The sequence below is a fragment of the Stigmatopora nigra genome, chromosome 16, assembly GCF_051989575.1.
Source record: "Stigmatopora nigra isolate UIUO_SnigA chromosome 16, RoL_Snig_1.1, whole genome shotgun sequence".
NCBI classification, from domain to species: Eukaryota; Metazoa; Chordata; class Actinopteri; order Syngnathiformes; family Syngnathidae; genus Stigmatopora; species Stigmatopora nigra.
Window position 1 is genome coordinate 824,357 of NC_135523.1, and position 16,549 is coordinate 840,905.

The 16,549-nt window shown below is 44.0% G+C and overlaps 3 protein-coding genes and 1 long non-coding RNA gene across 4 annotated transcripts; 3 read left to right on the top strand and 1 right to left on the bottom strand.

The window, feature by feature from the left end:
• The first annotated feature begins 533 nt into the window (after positions 1–533).
• vipr2 (vasoactive intestinal peptide receptor 2) lies at positions 534–8,863 on the top strand. Its single transcript, XM_077736040.1, has 12 exons — positions 534–774; positions 2,001–2,223; positions 2,290–2,387; positions 3,465–3,562; positions 3,631–3,923; positions 3,992–4,052; positions 4,127–4,196; positions 4,519–4,610; positions 4,700–4,838; positions 5,209–5,250; positions 5,332–5,527; positions 8,340–8,863. The coding sequence occupies exons 1-11, from the start codon at positions 727–729 to the stop codon at positions 5,506–5,508; spliced, it is 1,341 nt and encodes a 446-aa protein (XP_077592166.1). The 5' UTR covers positions 534–726; the 3' UTR covers positions 5,509–5,527; positions 8,340–8,863.
• Positions 5,855–6,665, bottom strand: LOC144209898 (uncharacterized). The gene is made up of 4 exons (XM_077736460.1): positions 6,543–6,665; positions 6,365–6,470; positions 6,207–6,281; positions 5,855–6,122 (listed from the first exon to the last, which is right to left on the bottom strand). Exons 1-4 carry the CDS (start codon positions 6,622–6,624, stop codon positions 6,002–6,004), a joined length of 384 nt encoding a protein of 127 aa, XP_077592586.1. The 5' UTR covers positions 6,625–6,665; the 3' UTR covers positions 5,855–6,001.
• Positions 8,864–9,635: 772 nt separating the features above from the next.
• msl2b (MSL complex subunit 2b) lies at positions 9,636–13,227 on the top strand. The gene is made up of 4 exons (XM_077736548.1): positions 9,636–10,023; positions 10,100–10,712; positions 11,731–12,590; positions 12,687–13,227. Exons 2-4 carry the CDS (start codon positions 10,571–10,573, stop codon positions 12,966–12,968), a joined length of 1,284 nt encoding a protein of 427 aa, XP_077592674.1. The 5' UTR covers positions 9,636–10,023; positions 10,100–10,570; the 3' UTR covers positions 12,969–13,227.
• Positions 13,228–14,247: 1,020 nt separating this feature from the next.
• LOC144209613 (uncharacterized) lies at positions 14,248–16,022 on the top strand. Its single transcript, XR_013329177.1, has 3 exons — positions 14,248–14,383; positions 15,036–15,167; positions 15,247–16,022. It is a non-coding gene; the product is annotated as an uncharacterized LOC144209613 (long non-coding RNA).
• Positions 16,023–16,549: the final 527 nt, after the last annotated feature.

A 16,549-nucleotide genomic window follows, 5' to 3' on the forward strand; every position in this document is an offset into this window, starting at 1 on the left:
TATTTCATTGTTGTTGTTGTTATTGTTGTTTCTTTTAAAAGTAGGCAAGCGGCAAAGAGTGAAAGTTAATCATAATTGTTGCAGAAATGCAAAAATTACTACAATTCAAGACCTTTGGGGGGTAAGTACATGCTATATTTTAATATTTTTCATTACTAAGGGTGAGCAACAATGTCACATAATTGGTTAAATATATTTTTTTAGCTATTTTGTTAATGTGGCATATTTAAGAAGTGCATTCAAACAATTATTTGCATGAATTAACTTTATTTTCAACTTAATTTATTGCTTAAAACTGCAGAAATTTGGATTTATTCCCCAAAAAACAATTGTCCTGTAAACTAATTAAAATAATACTTTAACATGGTCTAAAATCTACAAATTGATTCACAAAAGCAAGCATTTTCAACATTATTACTTTTTATGAACAGTTGAACGAAGTTCTTTCAGCTTTTTCATGTTTTTTGTGACAAGAAAAATACATGCAGTTCCATCTTTGTCCACCGGAGGTCGCCGCGGCACATTGAGCTGTTTATGGGCGTGACCAGAAAAGTCCTCGTAGTTCATTACTTTCCCTCTTCACGTGTGTACCCACTTCAGTGCGCCTCTGCACCCACAAAAACCGCAAAAACATTTTTCTTCCTTCATGAAAACCATTTTTTGACTAACTTTTATGGTTTTTTTTATGGAAGCACATGCCTGGATTGAAAGAAGTTGACAGATGAGATGATCATGAAGATCATTATCTTGGTGCTCATCCCATTCCTGCCTGAGGTAAGCAAGCCTTTTAATTGTATTAATATACTGCAATATTTTCATAATTGAGTCATATTCATGCAAAACAAATGTGTCCGTACTCTTGCCGGCAATTGACGTCCAATTTATTTGGACAAGGAGGGATGGCAGCGATTGTTTGATCACATTTTTTGCTGAAAAAAATATTTTTCACAATTTCAAGGCGATTTTTTGCCAAAACTAACATTCTTTTTTAGCTAAAAGCTCATTTGCCTGCCTGCAGACCCTCCCAGTTCAAAAAGATTGGACGCCAATGTAGGCCAAAGTTGTGTTAACACATCTTGGTTAATATTTCATCCGCGTTATCTTTTTTGGACCAAAAGCACACACACACACACACAAAAATGGTGGTTACAATTGCTAGCCCTTAAAGTTGTTTTTGTTGACACACGTGCGCTAGCGTGTGTTTACGCGGGCGGTAAACACACGGATGGCTCTCGAATGGTCGCCAGTTTTAGTGTAAATACTTTTCTCCCCCCAGAATCCTTCCCAAACGAGCATGCGGTGGATATCGGCGAAGTTGCTTTGACAGACGTACTTTATCAGTTCAAGTGTTACTCATTTTTTTTGCACAGTGTGTACGTGCGTGGGGAGAATTGGTGGGAAATATGAGGGAGGTTTTCTTTTTTTTTTCTTCCATAGCACAGCTGTGTTTGACAATTTGTAAATGGGGCTTTTATTTTTTTACATTTTTTGTAGTTTCCATATTGAGGAATTCAGGTCTAGTCAGTAATTGGGTTTTATATCAATAATTAATTAAGAAGAATTCATTTTTAGATTAAAAAAAAAAGTGGTTTGTGTGACCGCCTCGCAGTTCTGGGGTCGAGGGTTCGATCCCAAGTTGGCGCTCATTGGCTTGCCTTTGACAATTTTCTTTTAAAAAAGGCACATTGTAAAGGGAGCTTTTATTTTTTTTTACATTTTTGTAGTCTTCATTTTGAGGAATTCTGGTCTAGTCAGTCATCAGACGTTATTTCAATTATTAATTATTAAGAAGATTTTGAGGAATTCTGGTCTAGTCCGTCATCAGACTTTTTTTCAATTTTTAATTAATAAGAAAAAATCATTTTGAAATAATAAAAATAAAAAAAGTGGTTAGCGTATCCGCCTCGCAGTTTTGGGGTCGAGGGTTCGATCCCAGTTTTTGGGGGACTTTTCTTTCCTCCCACATCCCAAAAACATGTTAAAACTTTTGACTTTTTCAGGTATCGGGCCGATTTCCACTCTGCCACTTCACCTGGGAGATGAAAAAAGCCAGCCAGGAGTGTCAAGACAATTTGGAGCGGCTCACGGCACCCCCCGCGAGTGCCCCTTTTCCAGGTTGTGTCGGCGAGTGGGACAACGCTTCGTGTTGGCGAAGCGCGGCGGTGGGGGAGGTGGTCACCCAGCCATGCCCCGCCCCCCTCTTGCACCTGTTTGGGAAGAAAGGTGAGCCAATAGCATGTCGGTCTTCTTCCTTTGGCGGAAATTTAACTCGATGTTGTGCGCTTTTAGGTAATTTGAGCAGGAAGTGTACGCAGGAAGGTTGGTCGGACGTCTACCCGGCCATCGCCGCCGCCTGCTCGTCCAATGAAACGGGACAACCCAACGAGGTCGGTCATTTTTATTATTTGTCCTCATTTGAGGACAATTTGTCTTTATTTCGAGGACGTTTTTGGGTCACAAATGAGTACCGAGTAAATTTAAAAAATAATAGTTCATTCATTTTCTTTACCAATCATCCTCACATGAGTCACGGGGGTGCTGGAGCCTATCCCAGCCGACTTTGGGCAACAGCCAATGGCAGGGCAAAAGGACAAAAACGACCAATCACGAGGCAATTTAGCATCCAATTAGCTTAGCATGCATGTTTTTTTGGGTGGAAAGTGGCATATCTGGAAAAAAATGTCAGTGAGGACTGACCCGGGATCGAACCCTCGACTCTATAACTGCGAGCCCCTTGCGCTAAACACGACTCCACCGTACCGCCGTAATATGGAAGTATTACGGCGTCGCAAATGGTGACGAGAGTGGTGTTTTTTTGGGTGCGTTCCAACACATCTGCGAGCTAAGGCCCACTTCCCGCCCGGTGTTTACGCCAGGAGGAAGAAGACATGAAAGACGACTTTGCGGCGTCCGCGCCGATAAACAATGTGGCGCACGCGGGCATGTGATCTTGTCCAGAAGTGCAAACTGGCTGACTTCATTCCTCGGGGAAGTTGGTGTTTATTTCCCGTCGGACCCGCCGATGGCCCTTTTTTTTTTTTTGTCTGGAGAGCGAATGGTGGACTTGGCCACATTGTCTGAGCCTCGAGTGGCTCGGGGCCACAAAAAAAAAGACGAGACGTCTCCAAAAATGGACATCTTGGAGCCAAGTGGCTCGTAAAAAGGCGCCATCTTAGGTGGGCGACACTTGGCCGAGAACTTGCTGCCTGTCCCGATTAGAGACATTTTTGCTAATCCTCTTTTTGGACGCTAAGTGGCTTAGCGCGGTTCTGGGCTCGATGCTTTCTGTTAAAAAAGATCTATATATTATATGTAAAATGGTACATAAAAAAAGAATATTTTCCTATATTTGTGTCCACAATACTAGCCGTGAGCATCTTAGCTAACATGCTAATTTGACTGAGTCTAGACATATTTTTTTTGTTTCTTTTTACGGGATGCCAATTTATGACGTCCATTTTCAGCTGGTGTTCTACAGGGTGGTGAAGGTGGTGTCCACACTGGGACACAGCTTGTCTCTCATCAGTCTTCTCAGCAGCACCGTCATCATCGCATTCTTCAGGTTCTCAATCAATTCTCACTTTAATGGCAGCAACTTTGTCAAAATCCACAATTCCTTTCCTAACGCAGGAGACTCCACTGCATGAGAAACTCCATCCACGTCAACCTGTTTGCGTCCTTCATGCTTCGTGCCGTGGGCGTCCTGACCAAAGATCTCTTACTCTTCTCCGGCGAGGACCACCATCTTGACTGCAGCGTGAGACCGTCTCTGGTGGGCTGTCGGAGCAGCCTGGTCTTCCTCAACTACTCCATCATGGCCAACTTCTTCTGGCTGTTGGCCGAGGCGCTCTACCTTCACACGCTTCTGCTGGTGGTCCGCCCGGGGCGTGCCAGGCTCTCCCTCTACGCTCTGGTGGGATGGGGTGAGCTAGGCCGCCGTTAAGCCAACGTGTTCAACCGTTAACGGCGCCTTTGTTTGTCCACCCTGTAGGAATCCCGGCTATCTTCACGCTGGCGTGGATATTGTGTCGGATTCACTTGGACGACGCGTGGTGAGTGAGTGAGTGAGGCGAGGGGCCCGGGATGTCCTAAACTGGGGGAATTGGTTGTATTTTGTGGACTTTAGGTGCTGGGAGAGGAACGACAATCCCGTCCCGGCCAGGGTGCTGGACTGGCCCATTTTGGCATGCGTTCTTGTGAGTACAACAAGTAAGGAATTACAAGATGGGGGGGGGTCCAAATAGCTAAAAAAATGGCTTCAATCCACTTTACATTGTGTGGAAGTTCTCCGCTTAAGCATTAGATTAGGGGTGTCAAAGTGGTGGCCCAGGGGCCAAATATGGCCCGCTGCATTATTTTGTGAGGTCCAGAAAAGTCAATGATGAGTGCCGACTTTCTGTTTAGGATCAAATTCAAATGAAGAATATAAAAAGCTGAAAGTCCAAAAATACACAGATTGAAACTATGGATTTAATAATTGCATAATAATATGTATAACTTTTGCATTTTTTTTGTCAGGTAAACTTTGTCCTGTTCATCAGCATCATCCGGGTCCTGATGCAGAAGTTGCGCGGCGCTGACGTGGGCGGAAACGACGGCTCGCAGTACAAGTAAGCCGGCTGACTGACTGACTTGTTCTTTTTTGGGTCCGTAGTTGACAGTGGGCGGGGTTTTTTTTTTTTTTTTCTATCCCTCACAGGCGCCTGGCCAAGTCCACCCTCCTCCTCATCCCCTTGTTCGGGATCCACCACGTGGTCTTCGTCTACCTGATGGAGCCCAGCGACGAGACCATGCGGCGGCTCAAGATCTTCTTTGAGCTGGGACTCGGATCTTTCCAGGTCTGGAAAATTACATTTTTTTACAGCAACAACTACAAAACAAAATGTCTACTCACTATTTTAATCAATAGGTAGAAAGACTCCAGTGTGCTTTATATGTGGAAAAAAATTCTAATATGTCCTTGCGCCTTATAATGTGGTGCGCCTTATATACGTGAAAATCATGAGTAGAGGTAATAATGTATCATTTTTTCAGACATTTTAATGGTTTATTAAAGCCAAAATAACCTAAAAAAATCCTCATCAAAATAAATAAACATCTCTTGAATCTATTGCTATTTATACAATATTAAAAACAATATTTCAAGACATATTTAACCGTTAATACATCAAAATGGAACTCTGAATGAATATTTTGGATGATTTTCAGGGTTTCATCGTGGCGGTGCTTTATTGTTTCCTTAATTGTGAGGTAAGCAACATTTTAAGGTCATTTAATAACTGTAAAGATGATATTATTATTCATTTTTATTTATTTTCTGACCCCTTCCAGGTCCAGAGCGAATTCCGCCGACTGTGGAAGAGTTTGTCCCACAAACGTTACGCCAATGGCGGCCCTTGCCGTCCCGGCTCCGCCCCTCTGGCCCACGAGGGTGCCGTGGACCAGGCCCCGTTCCACAGGAACTCCCGAGCGGCGTCCATCTTGCAGACGGAGACCTTCATGCTGTGACAAGATGTTTCTACTCCAAGTACGCTTTTATTTCTTGACATTTTGCGCTATTTAACACTTCCGTAATTTGCCCACTAGGGGTAATGTTATTCTTTCACTGACAAACATTTATGGCACTTTTTTAAAAATTAATTTGGGTTTTGATAGATAAAATATGAATAAAAACACTCACTATATTTCTTAACACTTTAAAACAATTCTTTATTTTTTCCACACCATCGTCAATAAATAAAATCTGCCGTTATTAGCGCGCCAAAATATAAATTACCAATAAATAATATCATCTCCTTTAGATAAATAAAGCAATAAATAATTTCATGATATTAATCTTAACTGATAGGTCGCCGTGGACGTCCAATCCGTTTGAAGCAGGCAGGGTGGGCGGGGCCAAGCAGGGTTTGAATTGAGTAAACTGGGCGGCCATCTTGGTAGGGGCAGTATTTCCATTCAAAAGAAGGAATGAAAAAAATGGCCATTCACCACATAGGGATAATTATGATGAAGATGTAGATGATGATGATGATGAAGATGGTGTAGATGTCGAAGGCCTGGCGCCGGAAGTAATGGCGGATAACAGCGAGGGTTTAGCGCTGGGGCGGCGAATTGCGGCTTTGCTGCGCAAAAAAAAAGAAGAAATTAGATGAAAAAAAATGAAGATGACGATGAAGATTTCCCCAAGATGAAGAAGCAGAACTCACTTGATTTCCGCGATCTTGGGGAGGAGCCAAGGAGCGTCCAACGCCACGCAGTAAAAGTCATTTTCCGTGAAGAATCTGCCATTGGATTGAATGGGATTAGAATACCTCCAGATCACCAGAGGGTGCTGTTTCTCCCCTTTTTTTCTCAAGGCACTTACATTACAGCAGCCAAACAAGGAGGGTGTGGCCTCTGCCCTTGGTAGCCAATCACAGGCTCTTGGATCTCCTTGTAGCTCACCTTCTTGCAGCACACGGTGGGTTTACCTACTAAAACGCGGGAAAAGCGTCAACGCCGTCCCCCCGAAACCAAGCCGGGCGCCAAAAGGGTTCGCTCACCTTGCCCGAGGGCGCCGTGAAATAGCGCCGCCATGATGGCGGCCGCCCAAAAGGTCTTCATCATGTTTCTTGTTGGGTTCATGTTGCTGAGAGTCGCTCAAAAAGGTCAGAGTAGGTTCCTCGTCGAAGAAGTGTGAAGATGTGAACGCTCGCCACGCCGCTTTTAAAGCCTCAAAAAGCGGAAGTCAAAAACGTTGAGTCAGACGCTTTCTTTTCCCCGGAACGGCAAAAATGACCAATGACTAAAAGTGAAGCGGAAAAGAAGGTTTCCCCAACGTCACGTTGCACTTTGGTTGCTTTTTTTAGATGCCTTGAGCCACAAGAGCTAGCTCGTGGCTAATTTTTTGTAACGCTAAACGTACAGGATTTTAGGATTAAATACAATTTTATAGGTATTTTTTCACCTAATATCATCTTAGCTTAAAAAATACAAGTTTTGACCTTATAAACAAGGACAACCGGGTCAACTTTAAAGGAATTGAACGTTTATCGTCCACAAATTTCTCAAATAAACCTTAAAAAGTTCATCATTTAAAGGCGATAACCCTGTTTTTAACCTCACTAAAGCGTTGGAATGACATGGCAATAATTTGAGTGAAAATGTCACTTGACTCAGGCATCCAGTCACAAAGAGTCACGCTCTTGCGAAAGTTTGTTCACTCGATAAGGCACATTCGCTATGCGTCATTTATCGCCTTATTTTTTTCAACACCTTATCATCCTTTTCTTCCGGACACGTCATGCGGAAACATTGTCAAAGTCGCATTTGTCATCACCTCTTACTGTAAAAAAAAATGAGCTAAAGCTAATGCTAATTATGACGTTAGCATAAATTTGTAGCTTTTTAAGTCTTCATATTAGGATCATACATTTATTTCTACATACACAAATATGCATTTTGCAACTAAATATGTCATTTAAATTTAAAAAAGACTCCCAAAAAGTTGTATATTTTTGCAAATTAAGATAATATAAAAAGTAAACAAAGGTTGTTCTTTTCTAGGGTCAAAGTTTTAAATTCTCAGCAACTAAAAAAATATGTTTTTTATTATTTATGTATGTGTGTGCGTTAATTCAAGCGTCAACATTACAGGAATCAAGTATAGTATTTTTCCAATGACTTTTAGGTTAAAAATAACATTTTTTAATTACTCCCTACTCCCATTATTGGAAGTACACAGAAGTGCTTCCATGTAAAATACATATGGGTGTGATTTATTTATTTATATATTCTTCAACCTAATTAACCCATTCAGCTTTTTGTTTTAGTCATGCCGCATGTTTTTTCACAAAATTGCGACGTTTGGTTGACACACGCGCACATGATGTACTTTACACAATTAGGAACAGATGTGTCAACTTTGCCTCCATTATTTCCCCACAAATCAGAGAAAATGTGGGTTTTTTTTCCTCATGATATTAAATTAGCCTTCAATTAATCCGAATGAATTGTATTTTTTTAATATAATGTCGTATTCATTTTCATTTACAGTATCCACTTGCCCATTCCCGTCAAAATATCAGTACATCCGTCTAAAAACAAAAAAACATGTCCACACTTGAATCATTTTTCAGTTCCGTCTTTTTAGGTAAACACGCCACGGAACGGAAGATACTTTGTAGTAGTAATTCACAATTTTACACACTCCTCGTAAAAAATACGCCAGTGTAGAGTGGAAAATGATGAGCTCATCCGTGATTTGCTAACATGTCCGTGATGGCGAAATGCTAAAAAAAAAGGAAGTAATTTTTTTGAGTGTGGCATAATAGTAAAACACATTGTCTTTTCATCAACAGACTGACTCGGCCGCAGGAGGGCGTCAAAGGAAACCATAGCTTGCTTCAATGTATATAGACTGATGGATAAAAGCAACTCTTTGACTGTCTTCCTAACCAGTAAGTTACGTTTTTTAATACGTGAGAAAGTTATAAAGTTTCAAATGGATTGGCTCTATCACCCCCAAGCAAATCAATTACGAATGTCATGTGTTGACTTTGTCGCCACCCGGCGGACATAGGTAGTATCACCACAACAACTAGATTTGACCAGATTTAAGTCGTAATGTTACCCACATTGTAATCATATTAGGACTTCAATTGTGTAATTTTATTTTTTTCTTTCAATATAACGTCTCTATGCAATAATATTACCATTTAAATATAATATTGCCCTTTTTTCAGGTGTTATTATGACTTAAATCTCAATATTACTTTTGTGTTTATGTATGGCCATAACACTATCATACAAACACTGTCAACATTTAAAACTTACTTCATTTATGTATTTTAATGTATTAAATAAATCGTAATGAGGAAAAGAAGTTTTTGGTGGGACAAGTTCATTTGAAACACAAACAGACAAAACTGTTCAATTCTTGGACTCGTTTTGACATTTATCCTAACAATGTATTCATAAAAAAATGTATTTTACGAGGAGAGAATTGTTAAGAATTTGTACTGCAGACGAACTTGATGTAAGAGCTTCCTTTTGTCAGTGGGAAGCTTTCTTTTTTGTTGGGGCGCTCTTAACATTCCGACTGTCATCCGAAACATCACCAACACATTTGCGAGATCTGCAATCTCGCAAACGTCTAGCGTTTAACGTTTAGCATGTGGGATACGAGTAGACATCTTGATTTGATTAAAGCGTTGACAGTGATGACAGCTTGGGAAAGAGACGCACGGAATTCAAGTGAAATGTTAAGTGTCAAGTGCTTTTTAATAGTCTGCACATTTTTTTCTAGCTTTGGCGACGATGAAGAATGACTTGACGCCAAGAATGTTCATGTTTGAGCGCTACAATGCCAAATGTATTATCCTAATGCTCCAACCTTTGAGTTTTATCATAATATTATGACTTCTTTGTCAAAGTATTATGACATTTTTCTTTCAGTATTACAAGTTTAATCTCCTAATATATATGTAAAAATGGTGCATTTCCTGTATCTTATTATGTAAGTGCCTCTTATTTCCTCTAATGTATTTTACTACCGACGGTATTTCCCCCTTCTTAAAAAAAAAAAAACTTTATTCAACATGTTTCATTCACAACTATTGTCGACGTCAAATGACGTCACAACCGTCCTCGCGAGAGTCGCACCACAGGGCCCCCGCGTGGCAGCATGCGGGAAAGTCAACGGGCGGTATGAGAAATACGCCGCTGCTAGCAGTAGCATTAAACACAAACACGGACTACATTTATTTCCTTTAGCAGCTGCTTCCAGCCAAACGACTTAATTTGGACCGCAGGCTTCATTTTGGACGCCTCGAGACCACCGAAACGAACGCTAGAGAGAACCGAGCCTCGCTGATCACCGAACGTAGCCCTTTGCGGCCTACTCCTCTAGTCCGCTTTCCGGTGCAGCTCAGGGGTCTAGAGCTGTCACGCAAGCCCGAGGCTTCTGCTGCTGTCTCCGCCTGGTCCCTCGACCGAACAGCAGGAGCCACTAAATCTTTCTTGGCGAAACCCAAGACCCTCCAGGTTTGTCTTTAAGCTCGCTGGCAGCCGCAAGGTGCTTTATTTGTATTAACTAACATTTTGTATTTTTCTGCCGAAGGGAGCTTATTGACGTCGCTTGCCTCTTGGTTTGTTTTGGGCCGCCATGAATGTCGGCGAACAATAACAAGACGCGAAAACCGACCCGGTCGGGTACAGAGTCCGCCGACACGACGGCCGCTTTTCGAACCGGTCCCAACGCGCGCCCAATATGGAAGAACGGCGGGGCAGCCGTCAGGAAGCGGGTCATTTTTTTCACCAGAGCCCCCCCGTGAGACGCCCGGCCGAGCGGCTGTGAAGTAGGCACCAGGCTCTCCACTTCCACGCACTATGCTCGACCGAACCCAAGCAGGGCCTCGACTCTGCATGGACTATGGATTTATTAGGACCCTGAGGATGCGTCACTAGAACCCGGACTCTCTATGTTGTCTTCAAAGCCCCCAGAGTCCATTCGCCGTCTGTCGTGTTTGTGTTTCCCGGACACTTTGTGGCTGCTTTGAACGCATCGGAACCAGGCGGACCGGCCGCTGCGATGAACCCGGTGAACGCGACGTCGCTCTACGTGTCTGCGAGCCGCTCGGTGTTGCAGTGCGACCCCCGAGACCCCCGCGCCTTGGCCGAACTCTGCAAGCTGCTGCCCTTCTTCCGGCAGTCAGTGTCCTGCTTAGTCTGCGGTGAGTTATAGACACATTACTAATCGTGGAAGGCGTGGAACGAGGGTACGTGAAGTATTCATTCGCGATTGAATTTGCATGCTGCGCGAATCATTGAACGGTTACGTGAAAGTAACAGCATTTCGAACAATAATCCACACAAAGTTGTTGCATGAACTCTCACCCGCGAGAGAATTTAATGACAATGTTTTGAAACACGTTAGATCAAAGCTATTGCGTCGTTATTGTCAACTTCCACACGAGTGTTAATGATGCGTTGAAGTGCAGTCGGAAGACACAGTTGCTCGACACTATAATTGTGCTGCGGCACGCCGTTGGCTAAAATAATTAATTATAACAATCCATTTAAACAAAGTAAGAGTTAAAAAAGGGGAAATGAACAAATGAAGCTTTAAAATGAACAAAAAATGGCTTCATATCGCTTTGCTGGCGTGATGACGTATTTTCCCACTTTTACTGAACGCATCTTGGGGCCTTCTGACACACCCCCTTCCTGCGGTTTTCCGCCTGAAACAAAAAGGAAAACCATAAATCGGCATTAAAAACGATGACCTCCGCTATATTCGTGTATTGATTGGCACGAATGATTGAGCTCTCCTTTCATTTTTATCTCGTACCGGAGTGAGGGATCAATACGATTGTGTGTCTTTCAATGGGCCTTCATTCTGCAGCTGCAGACCTTAGCAACCGGCGTTGCTAAGGAAGCCCGCCTCCCAAAGTCAAAGGAGGGCTTGTCGCCGCCGCCAGGTGGAGAAAAAAAACAAACAAACAAAAAAAAAACACTCCAGGCAGCTGCCAGGAAACAGCAAGGGAAGACATACATCATAGTGCTAGTTTAACTTGTTTACAAATGTGGATTTGGAAAAGAAAGTCAAATTGCATTGGACAATGACAGGAATGATGAAACCAATTATAACTCTCCTTTCACTGTCCAGCCATATGTATGTTTTAATTAGATCATGTTTTTATAGATTTAAAAGGGCATTGTTGATCTGTTCTAATGGGCTTTTTGATGCAGGTGAGTTGCTGCGTGACCCCATGGCGCCCACCGACTCGTCGTGCCAGCACTACGTGTGCCGCGGGTGCAAAGGTCAACGCATGCAGCTGAAGCCGTCGTGCAGCTGGTGCAAAGACTACTCGCGCTTCCGGGAGAACCGGCAGCTCTCGCTGCTGGTCCGCTGCTACCGCAAGCTGTGCCTGTACATCGCACGCTCGCCACTGGCCGCCCACATCGCCGGCGCCGCCGGGGACTCGCCCGACCTGCGCGCCGTCCTGGACGAGGGCGCGCGCTTGGCCCGGAGCGAGCCGGACGAAGACCCCCCTCCGTCGCCGCCGGACGCCGTCGCCGAGTGCAACGGGCGGCCCGCCTCGCCCATCCAGATCCCGCCGGATCCGGGCGAGGCCACGGGGGTTCCCCGGAACGCGGGCGCGGAAGCCGGCGAGCCGCCGTCGCTCAACGGGCCGGCCCCGGACGATCGGCACCGGCCCCGGCCCCCCTCCCCGCCCCGCTGCCGCCGCAAGCGCTCTCGCTCGGAGAGCGACAGCGAGAAGCTGCGGCCCCTCCCCGTGGACAGCCTCCTGCGGGGAGCCGCCCCCAACTACGAGCCACCCGCCTCGGCGCCTCCCGTGGCCGGCAAGGGCCTCGGGAGCAAGCCGGCCAAGAGGGGGGCGGAGCACCAGGGGGCCGCCAAGAAGGCCAGGGCGCCCAAGGCCCGCGTGGGGGTGCACGCGCACCCCCCGAGTCACCCGCCTAGCCCGTCCAAGCCGGCGTGCAAGAAGCCTGCGGAGAAGAAGGGCTGCAAGTGCGGACGGGCCACGCAGAACCCCTCGGTCCTGACCTGCAGGGGGCAGCGTTGTCCCTGCTACTCCAACCGGAAGGTCAGCCTCTATTGCCCGGTGTATTGCTAGCTTAGATGATGCTATCTCGATCAACCTTGGGTAGCCTCTTCTCTTTTTAATTGCGTTTCATTGCAGGCGTGTCAGAACTGCATCTGCCGCGGCTGCCAGAACTCGTACATGGCCAACGGCGAGAAGAAGCTGGAAGCCTTCGCCGTGCCCGAGAAGGCGCTGGAGCAGACGCGGCTGACACTGGGCATCAACCTGAGCGGCGTGGCCGCCGCCCTGCGGGGGCCCCCTCCCGGCGCCGCCCTGCTCAACGTGGCGGCCGCCGGCTCGCCCGTGGCCGGCGCCTTCCTGTCGGCGGCCGCCGCCGGACGCTCCTTCGACGAGTCGCTAGAGATGCGCTTTGACTGCTGAGCGGCCGGAGGACCTTGCTTTTTTTTTTTTTTTTATCCTGGCCAACTTGCTGCTAAGAGGACAAAGGTGTCCTCTGACGTGCGCCGCACGGGTATTTATTGGACTATCCAACCCCCCCTCCCGGGGTCGCCGACTTAGCATTTAACGCGTGGTGTGGCTTTAGGTTTGCGGTTGACTTCCCACCGCCGCCGGCCTCGAAAGAACTGTAATATATCTGTAACATATTTCCACATAAAGAAAATCCAACGGTTAATAAGCATCTGTGTGTTTTCTGTCCACTTTTTTTGTCCACAGATGGCAAGGCAACATGAAATACGTCTCAGTTTGAATGGCCAACCTTATTGATTCAGAACCATCATCGTGTATGGTAAACCATTTTTTCCTTCTTATGTATTGCAAAGCACTTTTGATAAGATTAGTTTGGGGCAAAAAGTCTAACCATGTATAGTAAGGCTCTTTTTTATTTAAAATAATGTAAACAAACATTTTTGCGCACTACTCTCGTTCTCTGTGCACAGCAAACAAGCAGCGCACAAAATAAAATAATAATAAACATTTTTTTCCGTGCTCTTTGAACGCAACTCAGAGTGGCAGCCATGACTAACACTGTCCAGCCAATGACATGATGTGTTTACTTCCGGGGCAGGAAATTACGCCAACGACACGCTAACATACTCCCAGGTGCCTCTAATTTGCAGGTTAGCATGCAGCTAACGGTACGGCGCGGCTGCTGTCTTGCTTTACCACGGAAAAACAAGCCAAAGTCAAGAATAAATGCGATTCTTTTACGACGGAATGGCCGTCGAAGTATGTGCCAATAGAAGAGCAAGCGGTAAGTTTGGGTGAGAACTAAACTGTGCTATATATGTCTAGTATGTCGTAATGTTTGTCTTCAACCTACACGAGATGGAAATTAGCCCTCGGCTACAATCTTACATATTTAAATATATAGTTTATAGATACGTTCATTAACGTGAATATAAATACGTTCATTAATAGGTCGAATTTTCTGAACCACTTTTGCCTCACTGGGTTCGCAGGGGGTGCTGGAGCCTATCCCAGGGGACTCTCTGAATTGATGGCCAGCCAATCGCAGGGCACAAGGAGATGGACAACCATCCATACTCTATTAGTGTAAATAGTAAGGCCTTTTTCTTTAAAAAATATGACTATGCATTGTAAGGTTTTTTTGTTGTTGTAATGGCCATGTATAGTAAGGCACCCCCCCCCCCCCCTAAAAATGAACAAGTGTATAGTTCGGCTTTCTTTTGTAAAAAAACAACAACCACCATGTAAAGTAATGCTTCTTTTTCTTACAGTCGTGCCCCCCCGTCAGCAGGAATGGAGCTTGTGCTTGCCAACACTGAATTTGGGCGAGTGAACTTCTAGACCACGAGGCTCTACGACCATGAAGGGTAAGTCTTTTTTAATGGTAAAAATGTTCATGTAAAGTAAGGTGCGTTTACTTCAAAAAACGACATAGTATAGTCAGGCTTTTTGGCTTCAAAAACGACATAGTATCGTAAGTCTTTTTGGCTTCAGAAACAACATAGTATAGTAAGGCTTTTTCTCCCCTAAAAATGACATGGTATATATTAAGGTTTTGTTTCCCCCTAAAAAACAATATAGTATAGTAAGATTTTTGTTTCTAAAAAATGACATGGTATAGTAAAGCCCCCCCCCCTAAAAACGACATAATATAGTAAGGCTTTTTCCCCCCGAAAAAAACGACATAGTATATAGTAAGCGCCCCCCCCCCTAATAAACAACAGTATAGTAAAGCTTTATTCATAAAAAAAAAAACGACAGCATAGTAAGGCTTCTAGATCCAAAAGACGACATAGTATAGTGAGGCCATTTTTTTTCTAAAATGACCATGTATAGTAAGGCTTTTTTCTTGTAAAATAAATCACTGAGGCAATAAGTCATTTTTTATATTTTATTGTATACATAATGAATGAATCTTGGCTTCTGGCTCATCTTCACAAGGCTCAGTTTGTCCAAGATATTTGTTGAATAGAAGTTACTGTTTCCCACAAGTTCATGCTTTGCCTTGTTTGTTGACAGACTCGCACCGGCACCCCCCGGATTGCGCCTTCATCCATCAGGAGTCTCCGGCGCCCCAGTGACACGGTCATTCACGGCGTCCAGTCGGGATGAGCTGGCTGATGCACGTCGCCACCGCCTTCGTCATGCCAGGTTGGAAACGTTGGACGAAAAATGTTGTCATCTTGGGCAGTGTTGAAAAATAATTGTATTTTAATTTGTGTCATGAAAGATGCATTGGACGACGTAGAAGAGCAGCAGAAGGAGAAGAAAGGGGTGCGGCCAACCGACCGACGACCAACGCTGACTGGCCAAGTAAAGACCTGCATGCCTATGTATTTTGGACCAATAAAAGTGTTTGGAAAATATACGATTTTTTTTGTTAAAATTTGATTTTTTATAGTTTGTTTTAGCAAAAGGTAAAGTCCCTGATGTCGCAGGTGGCTCTCCCCGCCGAAGGCGGGGAGAGTCACCAAGAATTCATTTCTGAGTGCCCGCTCCGGGAAGCGAACCAGCGTCCACCTGGGCGGTAGGCGCATACTCTACCTTTGCTCTATGTGAACCATCCCACCCTCCCACTAACATCCGCCGCCCAAGTATTTTCTTTTAGAGCCCGATCGAAAAATTTGACTAAGTGTTTAAGCCACACCCACAAAAAAAATATAGAAGTTAAGTCCTGTTCACTCAGTTTTTATTTGACATGAAAAGTGACAAGTTGAAATTAAAGTTGGATTCCAAGCGATGACTTCCTTTTCTAAGTCATCCACCTGCTCACCTGGACATCATCGCCATCCGCAGGAAAGTCTAAGAAAAAGAAAAGAGAAAAATTATTATCTGCAGACCAAGATGAATGTCTACTTATGTCAACTTACTTTTTCTATGTCTTTAGGAGTCCTCGCTCTACACACTCTGGGAAACTTTTTGGTTGGAAGAGGAGTGTTCATCCCACAAGTCATCATCCATTGTTGCCTTTGTCACCAATCTGAAAAAATAAAAATGAAAGTTGAAAACAAAGTATATCTTGTTGTATTATGTTACCTTGACTTTTATTTATAAGATTTTTTTTTCCATTCTAAAAAGATGTGGCTATGAACACACTATGATCGCTGCAATAAAGCGAGACATACCAAGGCAAGAAATAAGCCTTACTATATATACTATGTCGTATTTTGAGAAAAAATAAGCATTACTATACTATGTTGTTTTTTAAAGGAAAAAAGCCTGACTATATATACTATGTCGTATTTTGAGAAAAAATAAGCATTACTATATACTATGTTGTTTTTTTAAAGGAAAAAAGCCTGACTATATATATTAAGTCAGGGATGTCAAACATACGGCCCGCGGGCCGGATCCGGCCCGTCTGGTGGTTTGGTACAGCCCGGGGAAGAAAGCTGCATTTGTATAAAAAAATATGAATTTTCTTTAAAAATTTGTGGTTCTTGTATTATCCGCGCAGTGTTTTAGTACGTGCAGACAACATGAATTGACATTTATTTATGTTCTTATGTTATTCTCTTGTTCATAATATATTG